The sequence below is a fragment of the Mirounga angustirostris genome, unplaced genomic scaffold (assembly GCF_029215605.1).
Source record: "Mirounga angustirostris isolate CCGP_5_RB_7025 unplaced genomic scaffold, mMirAng1.0.hap1 SCAF_17, whole genome shotgun sequence".
NCBI lineage: Eukaryota > Metazoa > Chordata > Mammalia > Carnivora > Phocidae > Mirounga > Mirounga angustirostris.
In genome coordinates this window covers 2,553,339-2,574,860 of record NW_026991725.1, presented here as the reverse complement: position 1 = coordinate 2,574,860, position 21,522 = coordinate 2,553,339, and the positions used below count along the sequence as shown (strand labels likewise).

At 52.5% G+C, this 21,522-nt stretch overlaps 1 protein-coding gene across 1 annotated transcript; it reads left to right on the top strand.

Moving 5' to 3' along the window:
• Nucleotides 1–9,481: 9,481 nt before the first annotated feature.
• RFLNB (refilin B) lies at nucleotides 9,482–17,762 on the top strand. The gene is made up of 3 exons (XM_045889585.3): nucleotides 9,482–9,805; nucleotides 12,413–12,522; nucleotides 14,680–17,762. The coding sequence occupies exons 1-3, from the start codon at nucleotides 9,590–9,592 to the stop codon at nucleotides 15,008–15,010; spliced, it is 657 nt and encodes a 218-aa protein (XP_045745541.1). The 5' UTR covers nucleotides 9,482–9,589; the 3' UTR covers nucleotides 15,011–17,762.
• The last annotated feature ends 3,760 nt before the right edge of the window (nucleotides 17,763–21,522 follow it).

Here is a 21,522-nt window from a genome sequence, read left to right as displayed (position 1 = left end):
TCCCCCGCTTCATTCGTCCCCTCCCGCTACCTTCTTCTATTTTTTTTTTCTTCTTCACATAGATTGCGTTATTTGTTTCAGAGGTACAGATCTGAGATTCAACAGTCTTGCACAATTCACAGCGCTTACCAGAGCACATACCCTCCCCAGTGTCTATCACCCAGTTACCCCATCCCTCCCACCCCAACCCCCACTCCAACAACACTCAGTTTGTTTCCTGTGATTAAGAATTCCTCATATCAGTGAGATCATATGATACATGTCTTTCTCTGTTTGACTTATTTCGCTCAGCATAATACCCTCCAGTTCCATCCACGTCATTGCAAATGGCAAGATCTCATTCCTTTTGATGGCTGCATAATATTCCATTGTACAATATCAGTATTCTTATTAATAAGTTAAAACAATGTGGCAAGATATCCAAAGTCTTGTACTCCTTCTAGACTTTGTGTCCATACTGTGGGGGGAGGGGCTTTTGCAAAGAAAAGGGTCAATAGTAAGCATATTTGCATATTTTTCGGCAGCCTAACAACAGAGCTTGGACATCTTGTTCTTCAGTATCTAGAGATCTATTCATCTTTTTAATGGCTGCATGTTGTTTTATAGTTCAGATATATCATTATTTAGCCAGTCTCCTATCAATATACAAATAGATGGTTTATATTTTGGGGCTATTTACCTTTTCACAGGATACTCTTCTAAAATTGTTCTGTTCCCATTTAAAGGACACATTAAAATGCACATTTAAAATGTTGCTAGCCCTTGCCAGAACGTCCCCTACAGAGACGGTTTTGCTATACGCTCTTATCAACAGCACGTGTGTACCCACCTCTCCACGTCACGGGCCCTAGATGTTTTTTCCTGTTTCTTGATCTAGAGGATGTGGTTGCAGCTCTGCCTATAGAAACCCAGCAAGCAGAAGTGTCCCTTTGGGTTTTGTTGCATAAAACCAAATGTGACCCAACCGGGCCCGTACCTTGCAGCAAGAAAGCTTCCTTATTAAGCAAAAGCCCTGTGGCTTCCCTTGTGGTCAGGGCTCCTGGGGGACATGCTTTGTTGGTTCGCTCATGAAAGCAATGGTTAGGGGCACCTGGGTGGCTCAGTCGTTAGGCGTCTGCCTTCGGCTCAGGTCATGATCCCGGGGTCCTGGGATCGAGCCCCGCATCAGGCTCCCTGCTCCGCAGGAAGCCTGCTTCTCTCTCTCCCATTCCCCCTGCTTGTGTTTCCTCTCTCGCTGTGTCTCTGCCTGTCAAATAAATAAATAAAATCTTTAAAAAAAAAAAAGAAAGCAATAGCGATTCTTTGTATATGAGAGAGGTAATAGTTTGATATTAAATCGGGCCTCTTTCCTATTCCTCTTTATCTCTTCCCTTTCCCCGGCACTCCGGTAGCAGGCAGGTGTCCTATGTGCATTGGCCTTGGGTGGGAATGTATAGAGATGTAATGGCCTATATTCTTAGCTTTGGAACTACATGGACTTTTGTGATTCTGTAGTAGAGACGAACGTCTTGAGAGGTCTTGAAAGCCGTGGTGGTCCATGCAAGAGTGTTGGGATAGCATTGTGTTTGGGTTTTGTTTCTTATTCTAAAAGTGTACCTTTAAATTTTTTTTAAAGTAATCTCTATAGCCAACATGGGGCTTGAACTCACAACCCCGAGATCAGGAGTCGCATGCTCTCCTAATTGAGCCAGGCAGGTGCCCCTACCTTTACGTTTTAAGAGCCGAAATTCTGGAGTACTTTGCATGCAAGCCACACCTCATCACAGGGACAGTGCCTTTTGACATAAATATTTTTTTCCATTTTAAAAGAAAGAGGGTTTTGACTGTCAGGAAAAGAAAAACTAGAGGGAATATGACTTGGCTTAGAGGCTGAAGGCCACTGAGGAGAAATCCAGAGCCCCACCGCTCTGGGCTGAGCCCTCTGGGGGTATAAGAGACACCTCCCTAAGTCTGAGGGAAATCCTGATCACTGGAAGCCATTGCCTGGCTTCCAGTGATCAACCTAGGAGACCGCAGCCCCACAGAGAAGCCTGGAGGAGGCAGAAACAGTGTCTGAGGGTGTTGTCCGGACAGACAGGCCTGTGGGAGGGTGTACCCCACAGAGTCTCTCACACCCCATCATGGGCAGGTGATGGCTCCCAAGCAACCTGAGTCCCCAGACGTAATGAAAGGGACAACTGTGATGCAGAAAGGGTGGCCTGTGGGTATGAAAAGTAGAGCGTAGCCTTCCATGGCCAAGCAAAACAAGCTATACCTTAGGGGAGGCCAGAGAGGTAGGAAGGTGACCATGGACCAGGCTCTCAGCCCAGCCACCCCACCCCTGCTGCCATGATCCCTAGAAGCCACCCAGGCAAAAGAGAAGGGCAAGAGTGATAATTACCCAAAGCCTCTATTCATTTCCAGAAGATAAGAAACCAAACTGAGGGCGCCTGGGTGGCTCAGTCGTTAAGCGTCTGCCTTCGGCTCAGGTCGTGATCCCAGGGTCCTGGGATCGAGCCCCACATCGGGCTCCCTGCTCAGCAGGAAGCCTGCTTCTCCCTCTCCCACTCCCCCTGCTTGTGTTCCCTCTCTCGCTGTGTCTCTCTCTGTCAAATAAATAAATAAAATCTTTAAAAAAAAAAAAAAAGAAACCAAACTGAGTTAGCAAGACAGTTTTCCATTGAGAGAAAATGGGGACACATGAGCTCAATTGAGTCCAGTTAAAAAAAAGAACATTAACCTCTCATCTGCCAGAGTACACAATCACAAAACAATCCCCATCACAAATGAAGGGGAGAACTAGGATCTGGTCACCATGTACTTGACTTCGCATTTCCAGCCAAGAGTATGGCTGGCCCAAGCCAGCCACCCTAACTCTTGCTTCCCTTGGTCACCAGTGCAACACCTTTGCATGATGCATGACCAGCAGTGGAACTGACTGACTCCAGAAGGGATTGAACTTGGAGCCTGGCCATGTCTGCAGTGCCCTCTACCCAATGAAGCTAAGCCAGAAGAGAAAGATGACCACCAAAGCTCTGCCATGAGGTCTCAAGATCTAGTCCGAGACTGTTAGGCAAACTCAAGGAAACATGATTGGATTCCAACAGTGCCCCTTATCCCCACAGTTTAGGCAGTCTGAGGCCTTCCTGGCTGGGGCCACCAAGAAGCTCCCAAGATTGATCACGAAGCAGGTGGCATTTGGTAAAGAGGATGCTTTATGGCCTCCTACTCAGTCGTAAGCAAAGACCCTCAGAGCTCCCAGCCTTGGCCTGTGGTTCTTCTCCCCCTCCCGTCTTTGCCTGCCTATTTCTTACTTGGTGCTTTAAGATCAGCACACGTGCTACTTCCTCCGGAAATCTTTCCCCAAGCCTCACCTCCCTCCTTCCTCGAGCTGGGTGGAGCCCTCTTTCTGCTCCCACACTCTCTGCCTCTCAGCCAGGAGGCACTTGGTAGGTGCTGGTTGAATGAATGAGTCTTGTGGGAGAGCAGACACTCAAATCCAAAACAGATTTTGGTAAGAGCTATCAGCCTTGGGAGTAGAGGTAAACTGCGTTCTGGTGGAACAAGCCCATAAATAGCATTTCAACTAGGAGCACAGAGCCCAGGTTTTTGTTTTTGGGGTTTTTTTTAAAGATTTTATTTATTTATTTGACAGAGAAAGACACAGCGAGAGAGGGAACACAAACGGGGAGTGGGAGAGGGAGAAGCAGACTCCCCGCCGAGCAGGGAGCCCGATGCGGGACTCGATCCAGGGACTCCAGGATCATGACCTGAGCAGAAGGCAGTCGCCCAACCAACTGAGCCACCCAGGCGCCCGAGCCCAAGTTTTTTAATGTTCATGTGTGATGAAAGGCCGGGGTCCAGCTTGTATTAACTGCTCTTTGGATTACAAGTGTGTAGAAGGCCAGGCACACATTATGTCCCTATGTAGAAGCCTGACTTAGGCGGTGGAAGATGATGATGTCTGACATTCTAGAAACTCCTGCTTCCAACACAGCCCGCTAAGAGCAGAAAGCACATTCTCCAACCTGGTAGCTCTGGCCCCAAAGCATGCCAGGCAGACAGCGTTGATGCTAAGGTTAGCTGATATCCCTGGGATATCGGAGTCCACCTTTCAGTCCTCAAAAACAGGGTGTTGAGGGGCGCCTGGGTGGCTCAGTCGGTGAAGTATCTGCCTTCGGCTCAGGTCTCGATCCCTGAGACCTGGGATTGAGTCATATGGTTGGGGCCTGGGGTCCCGGGATCAAGTCCCATGTTGAGCTCCCTGCTCAGCAGGGAGTCTGCTTCTCCCTCGGCTCCTGCCCCCCACTCATGCTCTCTCTTGCTCACTCTCAAATAAATAAATAAAATCTTTAAAACAACAACAACACAAAAACGAGGCATTGAGGTAGGATTTGGGTGATGTTTGACGGCTGGCTGGTCCAGAGGTCCCAGCTGAGGCCGAAGTGGAGTATCCCCATCATCCCCAGGTCCAGACAGCCTCTTTCCATACAGCACCTGGGAGCCTCTTAGAGAAATCCTAAGAGAAGTGGCAGAACGCTGGGCCTGTATCAGGGGAGAGGGGTTTGGAATTCAAAGGGGTTTTTGGGTTGTGTTTCTTTTACTCTTTGCTTCTTGGCCTAGCCCTGCAGGGTTCAATTTCGAATCCTAGAGTGGGAAGCCGGCACAAAGGAAGCCACACGGCTCCAGGACCACCGTCCAAAATAACCGCTCCCCCCGCCCCCGCCCCGGCCATCAATGTTGGCAGCAATGCCCGGGGCTCTGGGTAGTGCCTGGCGAGGGGCAGAGGCACGGTACCCATGGTGGCATGGCTGTGACCCCTCCCGGTCTCAGCGAAGGCCGCCTGCCAGGGGGCCATGGTGGGACTCTGTCACACAACTTAGCAGAACCAGAGGCAGGGGCGGTGGGGGCAGGAAAAGGAAAATTGATCGCAGGCCTCCCATGTGGATGACCAGCTTTATTTATGAGCACATGAGAGACACCTTCAGAGATTTCCAGAAATACTTGTCAGTGGTTGGGGGTCATCCTGCAAAAGTGCAGGGCAAGAGGCAATAAAATTCTAGCGCCACCCCCCCCCGCCCCCCGCACAGGGATACGGCGTGGGAAAACATGAACCACGGTTTTTCTTTGGTACCTCTCCTCTTACCCCATGTTCTTCCCCCACCCCCGGCTAATGTTCAGCCAAGACTCAAAACTGAAAAACATTTCTTCAAAGGCACGCAACTGTCTTCAGCAAGTACCGAGAGTCCCCAGGCGTGCAGGGCTGCAAGCCCCAGCCGCCTCCCCGCTGCTGCGTCTACCCTGCTTTGAATCTGGGGGAGCAGAGGAATGCACTGCGGGGCTGTGGCTCCCGGGCGGGGACACCGTGGCTCAGACCATCATGTGGAGCCAACCGGCCGCCTCCACGGGCTCCCCCGCACCATCTCTCCCCGCGCCGCCCAGGCAGGCCCAAATCCCCGGGCGCTCCCGAGACACTGTGGCGTCATCTCCCGGCGGCCTTTGGAGTGTGACCACGGAGACCCGGCGCGGGTTCCCCAGGGACGGTGACAGCAAGGAGCCAAGGGTCTTAACTTCAGTTGCTCAACTCAGGCGATGTTTCGGGGCTGCAAGTCCTTGTCCAGTGTGAATACGCACAACGGAGCCCGGGGTGCAAGGGCACTTATGCAGTTCCAAGGAGGCCACGTGCCCCAGCTCTTTGCAAAATCCCATCTGGCTTTTATTTCGCAGAGGCCACGGCCCTTTTCTGTGTAACTGGGGAGCTTTTGGGAGCATTGCTCTCGGCGAACAAATAGGATAGAGGAGGCTAGAGCCTGTATCTGGGGTCACGGGGCTCTCCACACAGGGGACACCAGCCTGACTCCGCCCCGAGCGGCATTCAGTTTCTAGGTTAAGTGTCGCCTGCTGGGCTGGGCCAGAGAACTTGCCACCTGGCCTGGTGGGCTCCCAGTTGAAAGGTCAGAGATGGAGGGGACCTGTGCCCCCAGGCCCACTTCCCTCTGAAATTGCTAAGCCAGAACTTTGGGATCCCTCGGCTCTGTCTGGTGGACGCCGTCTCTGCGAGCACCCGGAGCTCAGGCTCAGAAGCTGAGCTCAGCGAAGCCCGTGCACACACTCCCGTGAGCGGCGTCCTCGCCAAGTAGCTCTTTTTAATTCAGTTCCTTTTCTTCTTGAATCTGGCAGGTCACTTTCGATGTTCTTGGAAAACTGTCATCTTGGGCGCCTGGGTGGCTCAGTTGGTTAAAGTGACTGCCTTCGGCTCGGGTCATGATCCTGGAGTCCCTGGATCGAGTCCCGCATCGGGCTCCCTGCTCGGCGGGGAGTCTGCTTCTCCCTCTGACCCTCCCCCCTCTTGTGCTCTCTCTGTCTCTACCTCATTCTCTCTCTCAAATAAATAAATAAAATCTAAAAAAAAAAAAAAAGAAAGAAAGAAAGAAAACTGGCATCTTAATCCTAAAATACTTACGGAAACAAAGTTTAAGTTTTTGTAAAGCATTTGGCTTGATACGGGGGCAGATGAAGGAAGGGGAGGCCCTGCTTCCACAGTAAGGCAAATCCACCGCATCAGGCATTCCAGAACACCAGGACCCAAGGGGCTGGGGCGACAAAGTGCCATGGGGCATGGGGCACAAGCCCGAGTGCTGGAGCTGGCAGTGTTTTTAATCTGCTGTCTGGCTGAGTTCACTGAAGACAAGCTGTTCCAAAACAATAAGCAGCGGCAGTTTGGGGGGGGTCCAGCCCTGTACTTGTCTGACTCAACTCCATTCAGGCCTCCGCTTAATTTAGTGAAGAAAAAGGGAAAATGCAGGATTGGCATCATCATTAGGCGTCTTTTGTTCCTCAGACCCCGCTGAGAAAGGCCTCAGGCCAGGAGCCAAGTCCTGTGAGGACATCGGTCTCTGTGATCCAGGCAGGGGGACGAGGGCCCTGGCCCGCTCTGAAAGGCCAGCTTGGGGAAGAGGCCACTCTTCAGCAGGCTCTGGGGTCTTGTGTTGTGGAGCTCCCCCCTGATTTCTAGGCATGCCCCAGCTACGCCTCAAAAGAAGGCCTGTCCTCAGAGCCGGACCAGGGGGTGGGTAAAGGTGGGACCCATTGTCCTTCCTGGCTCTGGTGAGAGATTTTTAAAGCAGCATCCTTGGGAAGGCAATCTGGAATAAGCTGAGGACAACAATGAGCACAGGCAATGGGGCTCTTCCAAAGGACGACCGTACGAACTCACAGTAGGAACTCCTCGCTCGGCCGAGCAGATAGAGCTGACGTCCAGGCTGAGTCAGTTGCATGGCTCCCTCGTAGCCACAGAGGCCGACCCCCTGCCCTCGCACTCAGAAGGACACATGGGCAGGTCTAAGTCGGATAACTGCCGCTGTAAGAACATCTCTGCTCGTCTCCACCGGGAACGCCATGAGTTGGCAGAGATGCCAATGAAAGCAGGACGTTCCCCACCTTCTCCTTGGTCCCCGTGTGACTTCCAGTCGGCTCAGACTTCTCTTTGAGCTCTCCACAGTCTGACGGGAGGGTACCAAGCTGGGGTCCCTCCTCATTGTCTTTTGATTGGCTGGAAGCCAGTGGAAGATCCGAGTTTGGTGCAGCTTATGGAGAGGGGGGCACCTATTTCCGGGGAATCTGGGTGGGCCCATGGTCTCCAACTCTGCTTCTCCATCAGTGTCCAGACCTGGGGCTGGATTCCTCTTCGAGCCCCTCCAGTTTCTTCTGTGTGTGTATCAACGCTGGGTTCCTCTGTGGGCCATTGGCTTATGCTTCAGGAACTCCTTGGCAGTTGTCCTGGGCGAGGCCCGAGGATGTCCTCTGGGTTCAGAAAGCCCCGCCCAATCTCTGCTTGAAGGGTTCTTAGGATCTACCTGGGAATGCTGGGGGGTAAATCCCCTCCAGGGCGCCAAGTCCTCCCACTGCGAACAGACCACCCTTTCCACAACCCAGGAAGTGCGGCCATTCCTCCCATGATGCCCCACGTTGAAGGCAGCCTGGGGTGTGCTGACCAGATGGTGGGATCAGCATGGGCAGGAAGGAATAGCCACGTACTTGGCCCAACTTCTACGGCCCACTGCTAACAGTACATCCTTGCACTAACCACTGATCTAGGACTGTGCTCTGTTGACTTTGTAATCCATTCCCACAGGCCCTAAATGAATGAGTGAACTCCCAGGACACGGGCATGTGCCAGGTTTTATTTTCCAGTGAAGGGAATGATCCAAGGCAAGCTGCCTCGTACCAGCTGTGTGACTTGGACCAAGTCAAGTCCCTTTTCTGTTACTTCAAAATGAGTGAGGAAGGTAGGAGGGCTGAACTTTGCCAGGAGACCTCTAACATGGACCCACTCTAAATTTTGACTTTAACAGGTCCCAAGTGCAGGGACCTGTTTTTGCCAGAATGTAGACTGGGCTGCCATTGTGGGGCATGCACAGAGCCCACCTCTCATCCAGCCAGGGCACAACGCCTCTCCGGGCTGGCACCTGCCAGCTAAGTCTGGGTGCAGCTCCAGCTTGGAGCCCTGAGCTAAACACCCATCAGAAACTCCCTGGGGGGGGGGGGGAGCTTCCAATATTTACTGAAAATCACTAAGGGCTCTGTGAGCAAAAGTCCTAGATTTGAGTTCCCACCGAGTTCCCACTGAGATGGAGCCTCTCTGTCAAACTAACGAAGGGAGGAATCCCCAATCTGCTTTTTAGAAAGGAACTCCTATGAATGAAAAGCTGTGGTCCCCACCAGGGAGCCCCTGGCCCATTAGACAGCCCGTGGGCAGCCTGCTGAGCTCCTGTCGTTCGAGGTCCCAGTCTGTGCCCACTGCAGAATTTCCCTGTCTGGTGTGGTCACGGCCTGTTCAGCTGAGCAGCCCGACCGGGGAGGGACACGCGTCCCCCGCCTGGAATCCCCTAAGGATACTCGGAGTAGGTCCTCTTTTCCTCCGGGGCAGAAATGCGAGCCAGAGACACAGAGAGCCCGCACGGCTGAGCCAAGAGGCGGTTGGAGCCATACGAGGCGCATTAACTATTAATAATTTCCAGTTGTTTGCTCGCTGGGTTCGGCCGGCTCCCCCACTCTGGCTCCGCAGACCGCCAGGGCTCCACGCTAGCGCTCGCCGGGCTCTGCCGGGCCAGGACCAGGGGCCAAGGCGCCATCTGGAGCCGGGTGCGAGCGGGCCCCCGCGTCCCACCGGTAGCAGGGCGCGGGGCGGCGGCGGGGCTCGGGCGCCTTTCCCTCCCGGAGCGGCCGCTCGAGGCGGGCCGGGCTGCAGTGCGGCGCGGAGCGCGGGCGGCGCACGGCGGCAGCGCGGCGGCAGCGCAGCGGCCCCTGGCGCCGGGCCTCGCGGCGCGACCGGTGCGGGTTGGTCCCCGCGCGCCGGGCGGGGCGGGGCGGGGCGGGGCGGGGCGGGGCGGGGCGGGGCGGAGGGCGGGGCCGGGCGCGCGGCCGCCGGCGAGACCCGGAGGGCGCGCGGGCTGCGGGCAGGGAGGGCGGCCGGGCGGGCAGCGGCCCCGGCCCGCGTGTGCGCCGCTCGCGCCCCTCGCTCGCCCCCGGCCCCGGCCCCGGCCCCGGCCCCGGCCCCGGCCCCGGCCCCGGCCCCGGCCCCGGCCCCGGCCCCGGCGCGCTAACAGCCATGGTGGGCCGGCTGAGCCTGCAGGATGTGCCCGAGCTCGTGGACACGAAGAAGAAGGGCGACGGCGTCCTGGACAGTCCGGACTCGGGGCTGCCCCCCAGCCCCAGCCCCAGTCACTGGGGGCCCGCGGCGGCCGGGGGCGGCGGCGGCGGCGGGGAGCGCGCGCCGGCCCCCGGGGCGCTGGAGCCCGACGCGGCGGCGACCCCCGCGGCCCCGGTGAGTGGCCCTGCTCAGGCCCCCTCCCTCCCGCAGCCGGTTCCCCAGGGACCACCGCAAGCCTTGCCGGCGCGCCGCCACCCGCCCGTCGGGACGGCGCGGCCATCGCGGGGAGCCCGGGCGGGAGCGCGGCGAGAGCCTGGCCAGCTGGAGCCGGTGGCTGGAAAATTGTCATCGCCTGGGAGGCGCGGGAGCCCCGGGAGAGGCGAGCCCCGCCTCCTCTCTTCGGGGTGGCGGCCCCCGGGGCAGCCAGGCTGCGGCTCGGCCACATTTCTGCCCGGGCCGGGCTGGAGAGGGGCCTCGGGGACACCGAGAAGGAACGCCAGGCTTCCCCGTCCTGCGGGCCCGGCACCCCCGGGCTTCGCCGCCACCGGTGGCGCCTCCCAAAGACCTGGCGCCTCCTGGCTGGTCTTGGGGAGAAGGGTGTGTGTGCTCCGGCCCCCTGATTCAGAGCAAGTGGGGCCAGCCTTTGGCGACCGTGTCAGTGGTGTGGGAGGGGACCTTGGAGAAAAGTTACCCCGTGAGCCTCTGGCCTCCTGGTACCCCCCCCCACCCTGTCACCTAACCCGTGCCTGGCACTTGATGGGTGGGAGGCCTTTAGATGGGTGGAACCTTTCAAAAAGGAATCCTTTTATTTTATTTGAAAGCTTTCATGTAAAGAAAAAACACCTAGTCTTTTTTGCCTCAGGAATCGCTCAGGTGGTGGTGGTTATTGCCTTTACTAGAGCTGGGGGGAAGCCACATCCTGTCCACAGCCAAGGCTCAAAGTGGGGCTCTCATACCCTGCCCCTGGGGGACGGGGGTGTGTGGCTGTCTCCCCTGGGGTGAAGTAAGACCTATGCACGTTGACCCGCTGACCCGTCTCGGGGACATCGGTGCCCTCTCTCATTCCCACTGGAAGGCCGCACTTGCTTCACCTTGGCCTTCAGAGCCTTGCTGTCGGGCCCTTCGAGCCTCGCTCCTGACCACAGGCGGACACAGACGTCCGTGCTCCGTAGCTGCTCCGCTAACGCGCATATGCCTTTTCCTCTGAGCCCATCCCCTCCTACGGCCGCCTCGTTGACCTATCGGAGCCCTGCTGGCCCTTCAAGCCCAACTTGTCACCTCTGGGGAGTCTTCCTTGATGCTTCCCAGAGCCACGTCAAAATCCATGGCTTGGTCCCCATTCCCTGGTGTCTGTTGTCATTCCTGCTGCCTGTCCCATCTCCAGCCTGCACCTGGGCCGAGGTGTGTGCCCAGGGACTGTCTGTTGGGTGGGCAGGGAGGAGGGAGCCACTGAGGCAGGGGCAAGAGAACTGAGTGCTCGTGTGGCTTCCTGGCTCAGTGTGAGTGTGGAAGAGTTGTCCCCCTCCCCGCCTGCTGTCATCCCGCAGCCCCCAGGACTGCCTGCAGGTGCTCCCTAGGGAGCAGGGAGCTGGGGGCAGAGCAGGACCCACTGTCACTGCTCGGGGGCTGTTCCCGAAAGCTCTGTGGCAGCCAGTGCCCGCACCTTGCCCTGCCCCCATCTACTGACCGGGGTTCCCAGACTCAGCCCCTCCCCCAGCCAGGGCTTCTTCAGCCCTCCACCCAGGTTCAGGAGCTGGACCCTGAGTACACTTTGCCCCTCCCTCACCCCTGGTCCCCTAGCCTGGTCCCCTTTGACTTTGTATTTCCACCCTACACCCTCATTTGACACTCAGTCCTGGTAACATGATAAGAGTCTTAGAGCCTCCCTTTTAAAACTGCTTCCTTCTCTACCCTGGAAGGCGTGGGGGCGGGGCTGCCACCTCCACATCCTGGCCCAAGTGTGGATCCTCCTCTCAAGTTAGGCAAAGAAAATGACACATAGCCCGTAAACCTGGAACCCAGGGGACTGCTCCCCATTGAACACTTAACAAAGAACCCCAATTCCATTCAAATCAGGTGCTCGCACCTGTGTCTAGGACAGGACTGGCTCTTATTCAGGCGACTTGATGAACCAGAAAGTTCGGAGCGTCATCCAGGCTAGGAGCCAGTTAACCTCTAGGGATGCTGTGCTCTGGTTCTTTGAGTTTGCTGAGTTGTGGAAGGTGGTGTAGAGAACTTCTTGGTGTTCACCTCCGTCTTGGTAGGGTGTTAATCTAGTCGTTCCAGAGGCAGAGAAGGCGTGGCGGAAGTCCCGCTGAATCTTCAGTGTGAAAAAATTTCTGGTAGAATTTTTTCATTCTGGCCTTTTCTGAAGTGTTGCTGAGACACAGGGTTGGGGGACACATAATTGAGGGTTCTGGTTAGTGAAGCCCCAGTTTGTCGAGGTTTTCTCACTGCCTTGCTGTGGGATAGTGCAGCAGCCCCGGGGTCCCCCCAGGGTCATGACACCGAGCTCCTTAGCCTCTCACAAAAGCCCCGTGAAGGAAGGAGGCATCCCCCTTGGTGTGCAGATAAGGTCAGGGGGCATGGGGTGTGACCCAGACCTCCTGGCTCTCCAGCCAGAACTCTTCCCGGGCTGCGGGGCGGCCTTTCTCTGGCATCACTCCCAGGAGGAGGACACAGGTCACAGTTGGGCCCATCAGCCGCAAGCTTCGAGCCAGGACCTCCGTGGGGGATGCGCCGGCCCGGCCTGTGGTCTAACTGCCTTCTCCATCCTCACAGAATCCAGCATCTCTGCCCAGCCCCGTGGCCTTTGCCTGCTCGCCAAGGCTGTGCCCCCTGTCCTTTGGCGAAGGAGTGGAGTTTGACCCCTTACCACCGACGGAAGTAAGGTAAATATAGCAGGCCCAGATTTGATTGGAGTTTTTCATTTTTTCATTGTTTATTCCAGAAACGAGTGCCTGTTATTTAAAAAAAAATAAGTTAATCACAAAAGTGTGCCAAAGACTACTCATAGTTTGTTGGATACTATTTTGGATTTCTTCGTGTATTCCAACCAGTTAAATATATAGGCACGCCTTTTGGAATAAAAACATCATGTTATACGTAAAGTCCTGCGACTTGCTTTTTGCACTTTTTGCCTTTGCACATCGTGGCCATCAGATGTGTACAGTTTTGTAATAAAATAATTCCTCTTTCCAGAACCCCTTCCCCCGTTGCCCCACCCTGCTTCAAGGGGCTATAACCTTGTCTCCTATTACAGTTTCACTGGGCAAGTACCATTGTTCCTTTGGGAATTGATCTCATCCAGGTTACCTGGGGGCAGAGATCCATTGAGAGCCTCTGTTAAAGATCTGTCTTTTCAGGGAAAGGAATTTTACTTTTGGTAGCTGGTGGGGGTTTTTTTGCTGGAGTTTCAGTTCCCTTGACACAAAGGGCCCTTTGATGGGAAAAAAAGGCAGCTCACCAGTTTGGAGGTGAGCGGTTCAGTCCTTTATTCTTGCCGAGCTTGTATTTTGAACAAAATGAGGACATGACTTCATGACATTAGCTTCCCCCAGACTCTTACCTACTCGCTTAAGGAGAATACACGTTTCCATCATCCATCCAACCCACTGAAAAGAAGGCTAATTCTTAGTCCCTGACCAGTGGGTAGGGGCTGGTGGGAGGCAGTGCTCTGTGATGCTCTATGAAGCTGTAGTAATTACTCAATAAAATGAACTCATGCTTGGGGTGCCTGGGTGGCTCAGTCGGTTGGGTGTCTGCCTTCTGCTCAGGTCATGATCCCAGGGTCCTGGCATCGAGCCCCGCATCGGGCTCCCTGCTCCACGGGAAGCCTGCTTCTCCCTCTCCCGCTCCCCCTGCTTGTGTTCCCTCTCTTGCTGTCTCTCTCTCTGTCAAATAAATAAATAAAATCTTAAAAAAAAAAAAAAAAAATTAGCTCCAAAATTACCAAAGAAAGATGTAAAAAAAAAAAAAAAAGTAAAGTAGCTGCTGAGGAACATGGAAGTTAATTTATTTTATGGAAATCAAGATGGTAATTGGCTGTGATTGATAAGGTCAGATCTCTGAGTCTCTGGTTTGAGTGGTCTCCACACCCAAGGCCAAGGGGGACCACGTGCTAGTACTTGGTATTACTGAACTTTAAGAATTCCTGGGTTCCGTCATCCTGTCATTAAAGAGCACCTGGCTGGTTCAGTCGGTTAAGCATCTGCCTTCGGCTCAGGTCATGATCCCGGCTCGGGCTCCTTGCTCAGCGGGGAGTCTGCTTCTCCCTCTTCCTCTGCCTGCTGCTCCCCCTGCTTGTGCTCTCTCTCTCTCTCTCTCTGTGTCAAACAAATGAATTAATAAAATCTTAAATAAATAAATGAAGAGCTGATGGTGAGGGCGCCTGGCTGGCTCAGTCAGTAGAGCATGCAGCTCTTGATCTCAGGGTCGTGAGTTCGAGCCCCACGTTGGGCAGAGAGCTTACATTTAAAAAAAAAAAGAAGCAAGCTGATGGTGACTTCAGGGGAGAGAGAAAACAAAGCATTGACCCCTAGTGAGGGGGTAGAACCCGCATTGTTCTACCACTGATTTATACCACTTGCTGCGTGTGAACACTCTGCTCGGTTACTCCTGGGCACGTTTCACAGAAAGAGGAAACAAGGCTCGGAGAAGTAGCCCAAGCAGGCTGTCCGAGCTGACCCGCACGGTTGCGGCTCCCCGGGGCTGCTGCCTGCCCTGAGAAGCAGTGCCTGCGGGGTGAACATGGGGATCTTGCACACCTGCAGGTAAGCCCCAGCCCCACTACTCACTCCCACTGTGACCTTGACCTCTGCACCGCCATTTCCTCTCCCGGGGTGGTTGGTTCTGTTCAATTTGATCCTGGAAAGAAAGTGCTTCGAACAGTACCACCCCATAAGCGCTTCATCAGCCCTGGGCTGCTGCTGACGAGACCAGCCACGTCTCAGGGTTTGCACCCCACGAGAGGATCAAGGTCACAGTAGGGACCGCTGTGCCCCGGGCTCAGGCGAACGGCCTCGTGCTGCCTTCTCTCTCCCGCCCAGGTACACGTCGTCGGTCAAGTACGACTCTGAGCGGCACTTCATCGATGATGTCCACCTGCCCCTGGGCCTGGCGGTGGCCTCCTGCAGCCAGACGGTCACCTGCATCCCCAACTGCACCTGGCGCAACTACAAGGCAGAAGTGCGCTTCGAGCCCCGCCACAAGGCCACCCGCTTCCTCAGCACCACCATCGTCTACCCCAAGTACCCCAAGACCGTCTACACCACCACGCTGGATTACAACTGCCGCAAGACACTGAGGAGGTTCCTGTCCAGCGTGGAGCTCGAGGCCTCAGAGCTCCTGGGCAGCGACGGCCTCTCGGATGAGTGCTGACGGGGCCCGGGCAGCCTGGGACCGGCTCTGCCGCCGCCCTCGCGTGGCGTTCATGCCCCAGCGGGGTCTGGCCTCGCCATACCTCTAAGCCCGGCCTGGGGAAGAAAACCATGTCATGGCCTCTTCTAATCAGGGAGAGAACTGGGTTTTTAAAAATGTTCAGATTGCTTTCCAAAGGCGTAGATTTCTCGTTTGCCGCTGCGTGGCTTCCCCAGGGTCTCCACTTGATGAGCAAATAGAAAGCCAGCTGGAGCAAAAGGAAAATGGCCCCAGTTTGAGATAAGGAGGGAGGAGATGGCTCTTCTCCCATTGGTCAGTTAGCCTGGGGAAGAGCGTGGAGAGTCTCTGGGGGGGAAAAAGTGAGTTGTGAGACCTTCCAGCCCCGGGTGTCGTCACTGACAGCGGTACTAGTTCTGTAAGCTGTGACATCCTTGTGGGTCCAGTCTGTGGACAGCTGAGGTCCATTCCATCGTTTATGTCCATTTGTGTTTCCTGTTCACCAAAACTCTTGGAATTCCCTAAATCCTTTTCATATCAAAAAACCGCGAACCACACTATAAGATGCCTTTTTAAAAAAAGAGAGAAAAGGTTCACGCTGTTCTCCCCTCTCTTCAGGAGACTCACGTCCACCAGGGGCTTCGGTTCTGGGTCCTTCCACCGGTTGGGTGCGAGCTTGGGCGCTGGCAAAGCACCTTGAACCCTTGGCATCTGGTAATGTCTCCACAGGCGTGTGTAACTCTCCTGATATGTGTTTTGGGGTTTCCAAATACTTTCCTATTTTTTTCATAAGGCAGAACATAGCCGAGGCCCTTTTGAGAGTCACAGCATTTTGAAAGAATGCTTAGGGAATCCACTTTTGGGGACCCCATGAGGGGTTTTCGCTCCACCCAGGACTGGCCAGCATCTGGGAGAGGCAGATGTGGATGTTTCTGGTGACCTGCTCCATCAGGATGGGTGTCCTCTCCAGGGAGCCCAGGTCAACTTGGACGGGCTCAACACCACAGAGGAATTCTGCCAGCGCCTTAAGTCTAAGCCAGAAAGCAAGAAAGTCACCCCAACCCTCCCTCCACGTGCAGGAGAGGTGACTGCAGGATAGGGATTGATGTCACAAGTCAAACTCCAAAACTTGGGCGCCTTTGGGATGGTACACATTTCTTGTGAGTGCTTACTGTAATGTAGGGACAATCGTGGCGTTAGCTGCACATGGAAGACACTTGTGAGCTCAGCTGAACCGGCCTCAGAGGCAGGTGGGGCGCCTGGTCCAGAGGCTGTGGTGGGCCCGGCTGTCTCTGGCCTCAGCCCCCTGCCCACCCTGCCTCCCCACCAGCCCATGCTTCTTTCCCCTGCCAATCCCTGAGGGTTTTGAGTGAAGACAGTGGCAGGTGGCTTTTTCTCTTCCAATTTGGGGAAGAACAATCCGTGAATATTTCCTTTGAATACATCCAAACTAGACCATGTGCTCAAGGGTTATAGAGTATTGTGAACCCGGATTCCCGCTGTATTTGGGGGTTTCTGTTGATGGCTTCCGTGTGTCCTGAAAGCAGAATTGGTAACTCTCTGGGTACCCTGGAGCCACAGCAGGGACTTCTGTTCCGAGGAGAGCAGGTGTGATGATAATCGCTCTCACTTAAAGTCATTGGAAGCCTCTAGAGCCAAACTTTCTGGTGTCCTCTTTAGCTTTGGCAATGTGTGGTCTTGTCAGGCCCCTAACTGTTTGGACGCAGCCCTCGGTGGATCCTGCGGGTGGGTCCGTGGTCCTGAGTTTGCCATAGCAAGGCTTGGAAGGGACCCATAAAGGGGGCACTCTGGGACTCCATGACTTCCTTCATCATACAGAGTGACAAATGCTGTCTGGAGGAAATCATGTGGCTTTTCTTGATAAAAATGGATTTTTTTCTCTCTGATTTCATAATCTTGGCGTTTAAGACAAGGGGTAAATATAATTTTTAAATAAGGTTAAGAGAGTTCCCAAGGCTTTGTCCTGGCCCAGTGGGGACACTTGAATGAGCTCAGAACAGTATTGTGGGCAGCGTGGCAGGAGAGACATATGGGAGAACATGGCCTTTGTACATGGCAACATTTTGGGATGTCCATATGAGATTTTTTTGTTTTGTTTTGGGGGGTTGGGTTAAGCTCGGACAAAGCGTTCTAGGTGTGAAGAGAATCTGAAATATATCTGTAAAGTAAGTAGAAGTGAGCAATTGTGAATGTGTAATGCGAATGGAAAAGCAGGTTTTATCTTAAGTTATTCACTAGGGAACTAACTGTAGTTCTTTCTAATCCTCTCTTTTTCTTCAAATCTGCTTTGCTGCAAGTTACAGGAAAGAAGCATAAGAAGACTTAATGGGACACTTCAGGGGGGATCAAATGACATTGATCTTGGTGGACTTGTGTTAGTTTACGAGGTAGAAGCAATGATTTTAAAACTCATTAAAATCAACCATTCCTAAGCATATCTGAGAGATACAGTCTACTTATTAAGAAGTCTTTTTTCTCAGTCTCCTAAATTACAGCTTTCATGTAAGAAGGATGATTTGTATTTTCAGAGAAAAGTTGTTTTCTTTTCAAAGTCAGACCTTTTAAAAAGAACGATTACCTTTTCATTTGACTCTTTTCCTGTTTCTAACCTTTAGGAAATCCAGAACTGTATTTGCCAAAAACTATTTTTTAAATTTATCTTTGACATCTGTCCCATTCCATTTTGCTTTGTGACTTCTTCATTTAACAATAAATTATCTTTAAAGAAACAAAACTTAGAGGTGCTTCTCTCTTTTTTTTTTTTTTTTAATTTTTGGGAGATCATCTTTTTTTTTTTTTTTTAAGATTTTATTTATTTATTTGAGAGAGAGAATGAGAGGCAGAGAACATGAGAGGAAGGAGGGTCAGAGGGAGAAGCAGACTCCCTGCCGAGCTGGGAGCCCGATGTGGGACTCGATCCCGGGACTCCAGGATCATGACCTGAGCCGAAGGCAGTCGCCCAACCAACTGAGCCACCCAGGCGCCTGGTGCTTCTCTTTTTTACAGTAAAATTATAATGTTTTGGTGAAGAAACATGAGAAAAACACCTCATCTTGAGAAATTTTAAGATTTGATTGTATTTAATACTACGATACTTCTATCTGGAGTATGCATTCCCCTGGGATACGAGATTTCACAGGGACCCCTCAGCACAGATAGTTTTAGGGAATTTGTTCCCAAATTCAGTGTGTACTCTTTGCTAAAACTCATCTACCCTGAAATTATGACTGGTCCAGCCCTTCCTTCCCACCTCCCCTTTCAAATTGCCTTTCTCCCATTTTGCAGAAGAAATACATGCGTTAGTCTAACACATCCTTATTTTATTGTGGGATATTTGCTCTGGGCTGGACAAACCTATAGGCACTGGACAAAGGGACAGTTATAAACAGTGGTATTGGCGCCAGGACCTGAGGGCTCCACGTCTGTCAGTGTCCTACACATAATTTTGACAAGAATGAAGTATGGTGGCAGAAGCAAGACTGAACTGTGTTGGGAACTTCTTACTGCCAACATCTCAAACTGAGGCAGTTGGAGTGGTAACACTATTCATTTAATACCTGCAACCTCTTCAATCGCAGGCCATTGTCTTCCCAGAAGGCAAGTCCCTTTGGGCAAAGTGTTGATAAGAGTTGATAAGAATTATCAAAAGTGAAGGCATCTTATTTCATTCAAGTGTCAAATTCACGGCAAGGCTCTGTGCCTTACTGTTAGTCTTTGAGTTACACTTAAATATGTCCCAGGAATGTATATTACTGTGTGTGTGTGTGTGTGTGTGTATATTTTAAGCCGGTCCCTTTTTAACAGAAACTAAGTCTAATTTGGCTGGCTGGGATGACAGCAAGAACTAATATGGCCACTTAGGTTATATAGTGTAAATTTCCCACAAAATGAATGAGCTAATAGCAGTTCCAAGGTTATGCTGGAAAAATATTTAAAGCATGTAGATTTATAATTGTGTGTGCGTGTGTGTGTAGAGAGAAGCAAATGTGTTGAAACTAGTAATTTTTTTTAAGATTTTATTTATTTGATAGAGCACAAGCAGGGGGAGTGGCAGGCAGAGGGAGAGGGAGAAGCAGGCTCCCCGCCAAGCAGGGAGCGCGATGCAGGGCTTGATTCCAGGAACCCAAAATCATGACCTGAGCCGAAGGCAGATGCTTAACCGACTGAGCCACCCAGGTGCCCCAAACTGATAGTCTTTCAATTTTCCCTCAAAAAATACCTTCCTAAGCATATCAGATTAAGCTGGCACCTCAAGAGAAAAAGTAGTAGGTGTAATTAATAATATGATAAATCTGGGATGCCTGGGTGGCTCAGTCGTTAAGGGTTTGCCCTCGGCTCAGGTCATGATCCCAGGGTCCTGGGATCGAGCCCCACGTCGGGCTCCCTGCTCAGCGGGAAGCCTGCTTCTCCCTCTCCCACTCCCCCTGCTTGTGCTCCCTCTCTCACTGTCTCTCTGTCAAATAAATAAATAAAATCTTTAAAAAAAAATATGATAAATCTGAGGAAGCCATTTTGGTATACTTCCCAGAAATGAGAGAAAGGAATGACTTTATTGATTGGGTAACAAATCCTATTGCAAGAAATACCTCTTCTCAAAATAGAATTCTAATAATTTTATCTTAGGGCATAATCACTACAAAGTGTTTCATTCATAACACTACTTCCCAAAGTGCTTTCTGTGGAGTAGGAGGTTGTATGGTCAAATAAGTTTGGGAAAATGAAAAGCTGAAGATGCCAAATATGTTTATTGTGGGGCTTCATGGAGCACCCGCATTGTCAGCTTCTGCTGCGTAACAACCACAAAATCGTAGTGGTGCACAGCAGCAAGCATTTATTTCTGGTGTAAACATGTAGACGTCTTGATTGGGCAGTTCTGCCCAAGGCTGGGTGTTGAGTTCAGGTTTGTTCCACTCGTCTCTAAAGCAGGCTAGAGAGGTTAGCGGGGGCACATTCTTCTCATGGAGGAGGTCAAAAGATCAAGAGGAGCAAGAAGAAACATACAATACCTCTTAAAGTCTGCCCTCCTGCCACCCAGTCATCTCCACGCCTGTTCTATTGGCCAAAGCAAGTCGCATGGTCCAACCTAACATCAGTGGGTCAGGGAACCATACTTCCCCCATGAAAATGGGGGGGGAGTAAAGATTTGCTGTACAATAAGCTACCATAGCTTTTAAAATGGTAATGTGTATTAAGAATCTTTAAAAGGGAAAATTTACTATGTAGCATTTCCCAAATGCTACATTTGGGAAATGTAGCATGGACCAGAGAACACATGAGCATTTCATAGGACTAACGTTTTTTGAAATGCAATTTAAGGGGCACCTCGGTGGCTCAGTCAGTTAAACATCACAGTCTTGATTTCAGCTCAGGTTATTATCTCAGGGTGTTGGTATTGAGCCCCATGTTGGGCTCTGCCCTCAGTGGAAAATCTGAGGGTTCTCTCCCCCTCTCCCTCCCCCTCCCCCTGCTTGCATGTTCTCTCTCTCTCTCAAATAAATAATAAATAAATCTTAAAAAAAAAAAAAAAAAAGAGGGGTGCCTGGGTGGCTGAGTCAGTTAAGCGTCTGCCTTCAGCTCAGGTCATGATCCCAGGGTCCTGGGATCGAGGCCCATGTCGAGCTCCCTGCTCCGTGGGAAGCCTGCTTCTCCCTCTCCCACTCCCCCTGCTGTGTTCTCTCGCTGTCTCTCTGTCAAATAAATTAAAAAAAAAAACAAACTTCCAACTGAGTGCTTCCTAGGGGTGAGGTGCTATGCTGAAGGCTTTATTTTTTTTTTTCCTTTAAGATTTTATTTATTTACTTGAGAGAGAGAGTGAGAGAGTGCATGAGAGGGGAGAGGGTCAGAGGGAGAAGCAGACTCCCCACCGAGCAGGAACCTGACACGGGATTCGATCCAGGGACTCCAGGATCATGACCTGAGCTGAAGGCAGTTGCTTAACCAACTGAGCCACCCAGGCGCCCTGTGCTGAAGACTTTACGTAAGTACTGCCTTTGATTCCCACAGCACCGAGGTAGGTCGCTGCATCCCTGTTTCCAGATGTGGGAGGTAGTGCTCAGAGAAGTTAAGCAATTTCCCTGAGTTCACACAACTAGCACATAGTGGGAAAGACAAAAATTCAGCTCTGATGTCAAAGCTCATCATTTTAACCACTACACCAGAATATCTCATAGCAGAAAGGTGACTACAGGCCACCCCCACTCTCACCACCCATGGAAGACACCACTGCAAAGTGACCAAGGCATCCTGCGGCCTCAGACTCTCCCACACCCCACACCCCACACCCCCAGCGACTACGGTTGATCCAGAGGGCACGGGAGAGAGCAGCCCAGCCGCTCCACCCTCCGCTGTCTTTACCTCGAGCCCTGGGGCCTCAGGCAAGGTCCTGTGGCTGAGGGTGAACATATGTCCTGTCTCCTCTCTATGGGGACACACCAAAGCCCTTGTTCCTTTTTACTTGATTCTATCGGTGCCCCGCAACCTGGACAGCAGCCCAG

What these genes read in the sequence shown, in the direction of transcription:
- RFLNB (XM_045889585.3), top strand. Translation starts at nt 9,590, where the DNA reads ATGGTGGGCCGGCTGAGCCTGCAGGATGTGCCCGAGCTCGTGGACACG. An exon ending in CGGCGACCCCCGCGGCCCCG is followed by an intron (nt 9,806 to 12,412) that starts GTGAGTGGCCCT and finishes CCATCCTCACAG; the next exon opens with AATCCAGCATCTCTGCCCAG. An exon ending in TTACCACCGACGGAAGTAAG is followed by an intron (nt 12,523 to 14,679) that starts GTAAATATAGCA and finishes TCTCCCGCCCAG; the next exon opens with GTACACGTCGTCGGTCAAGT.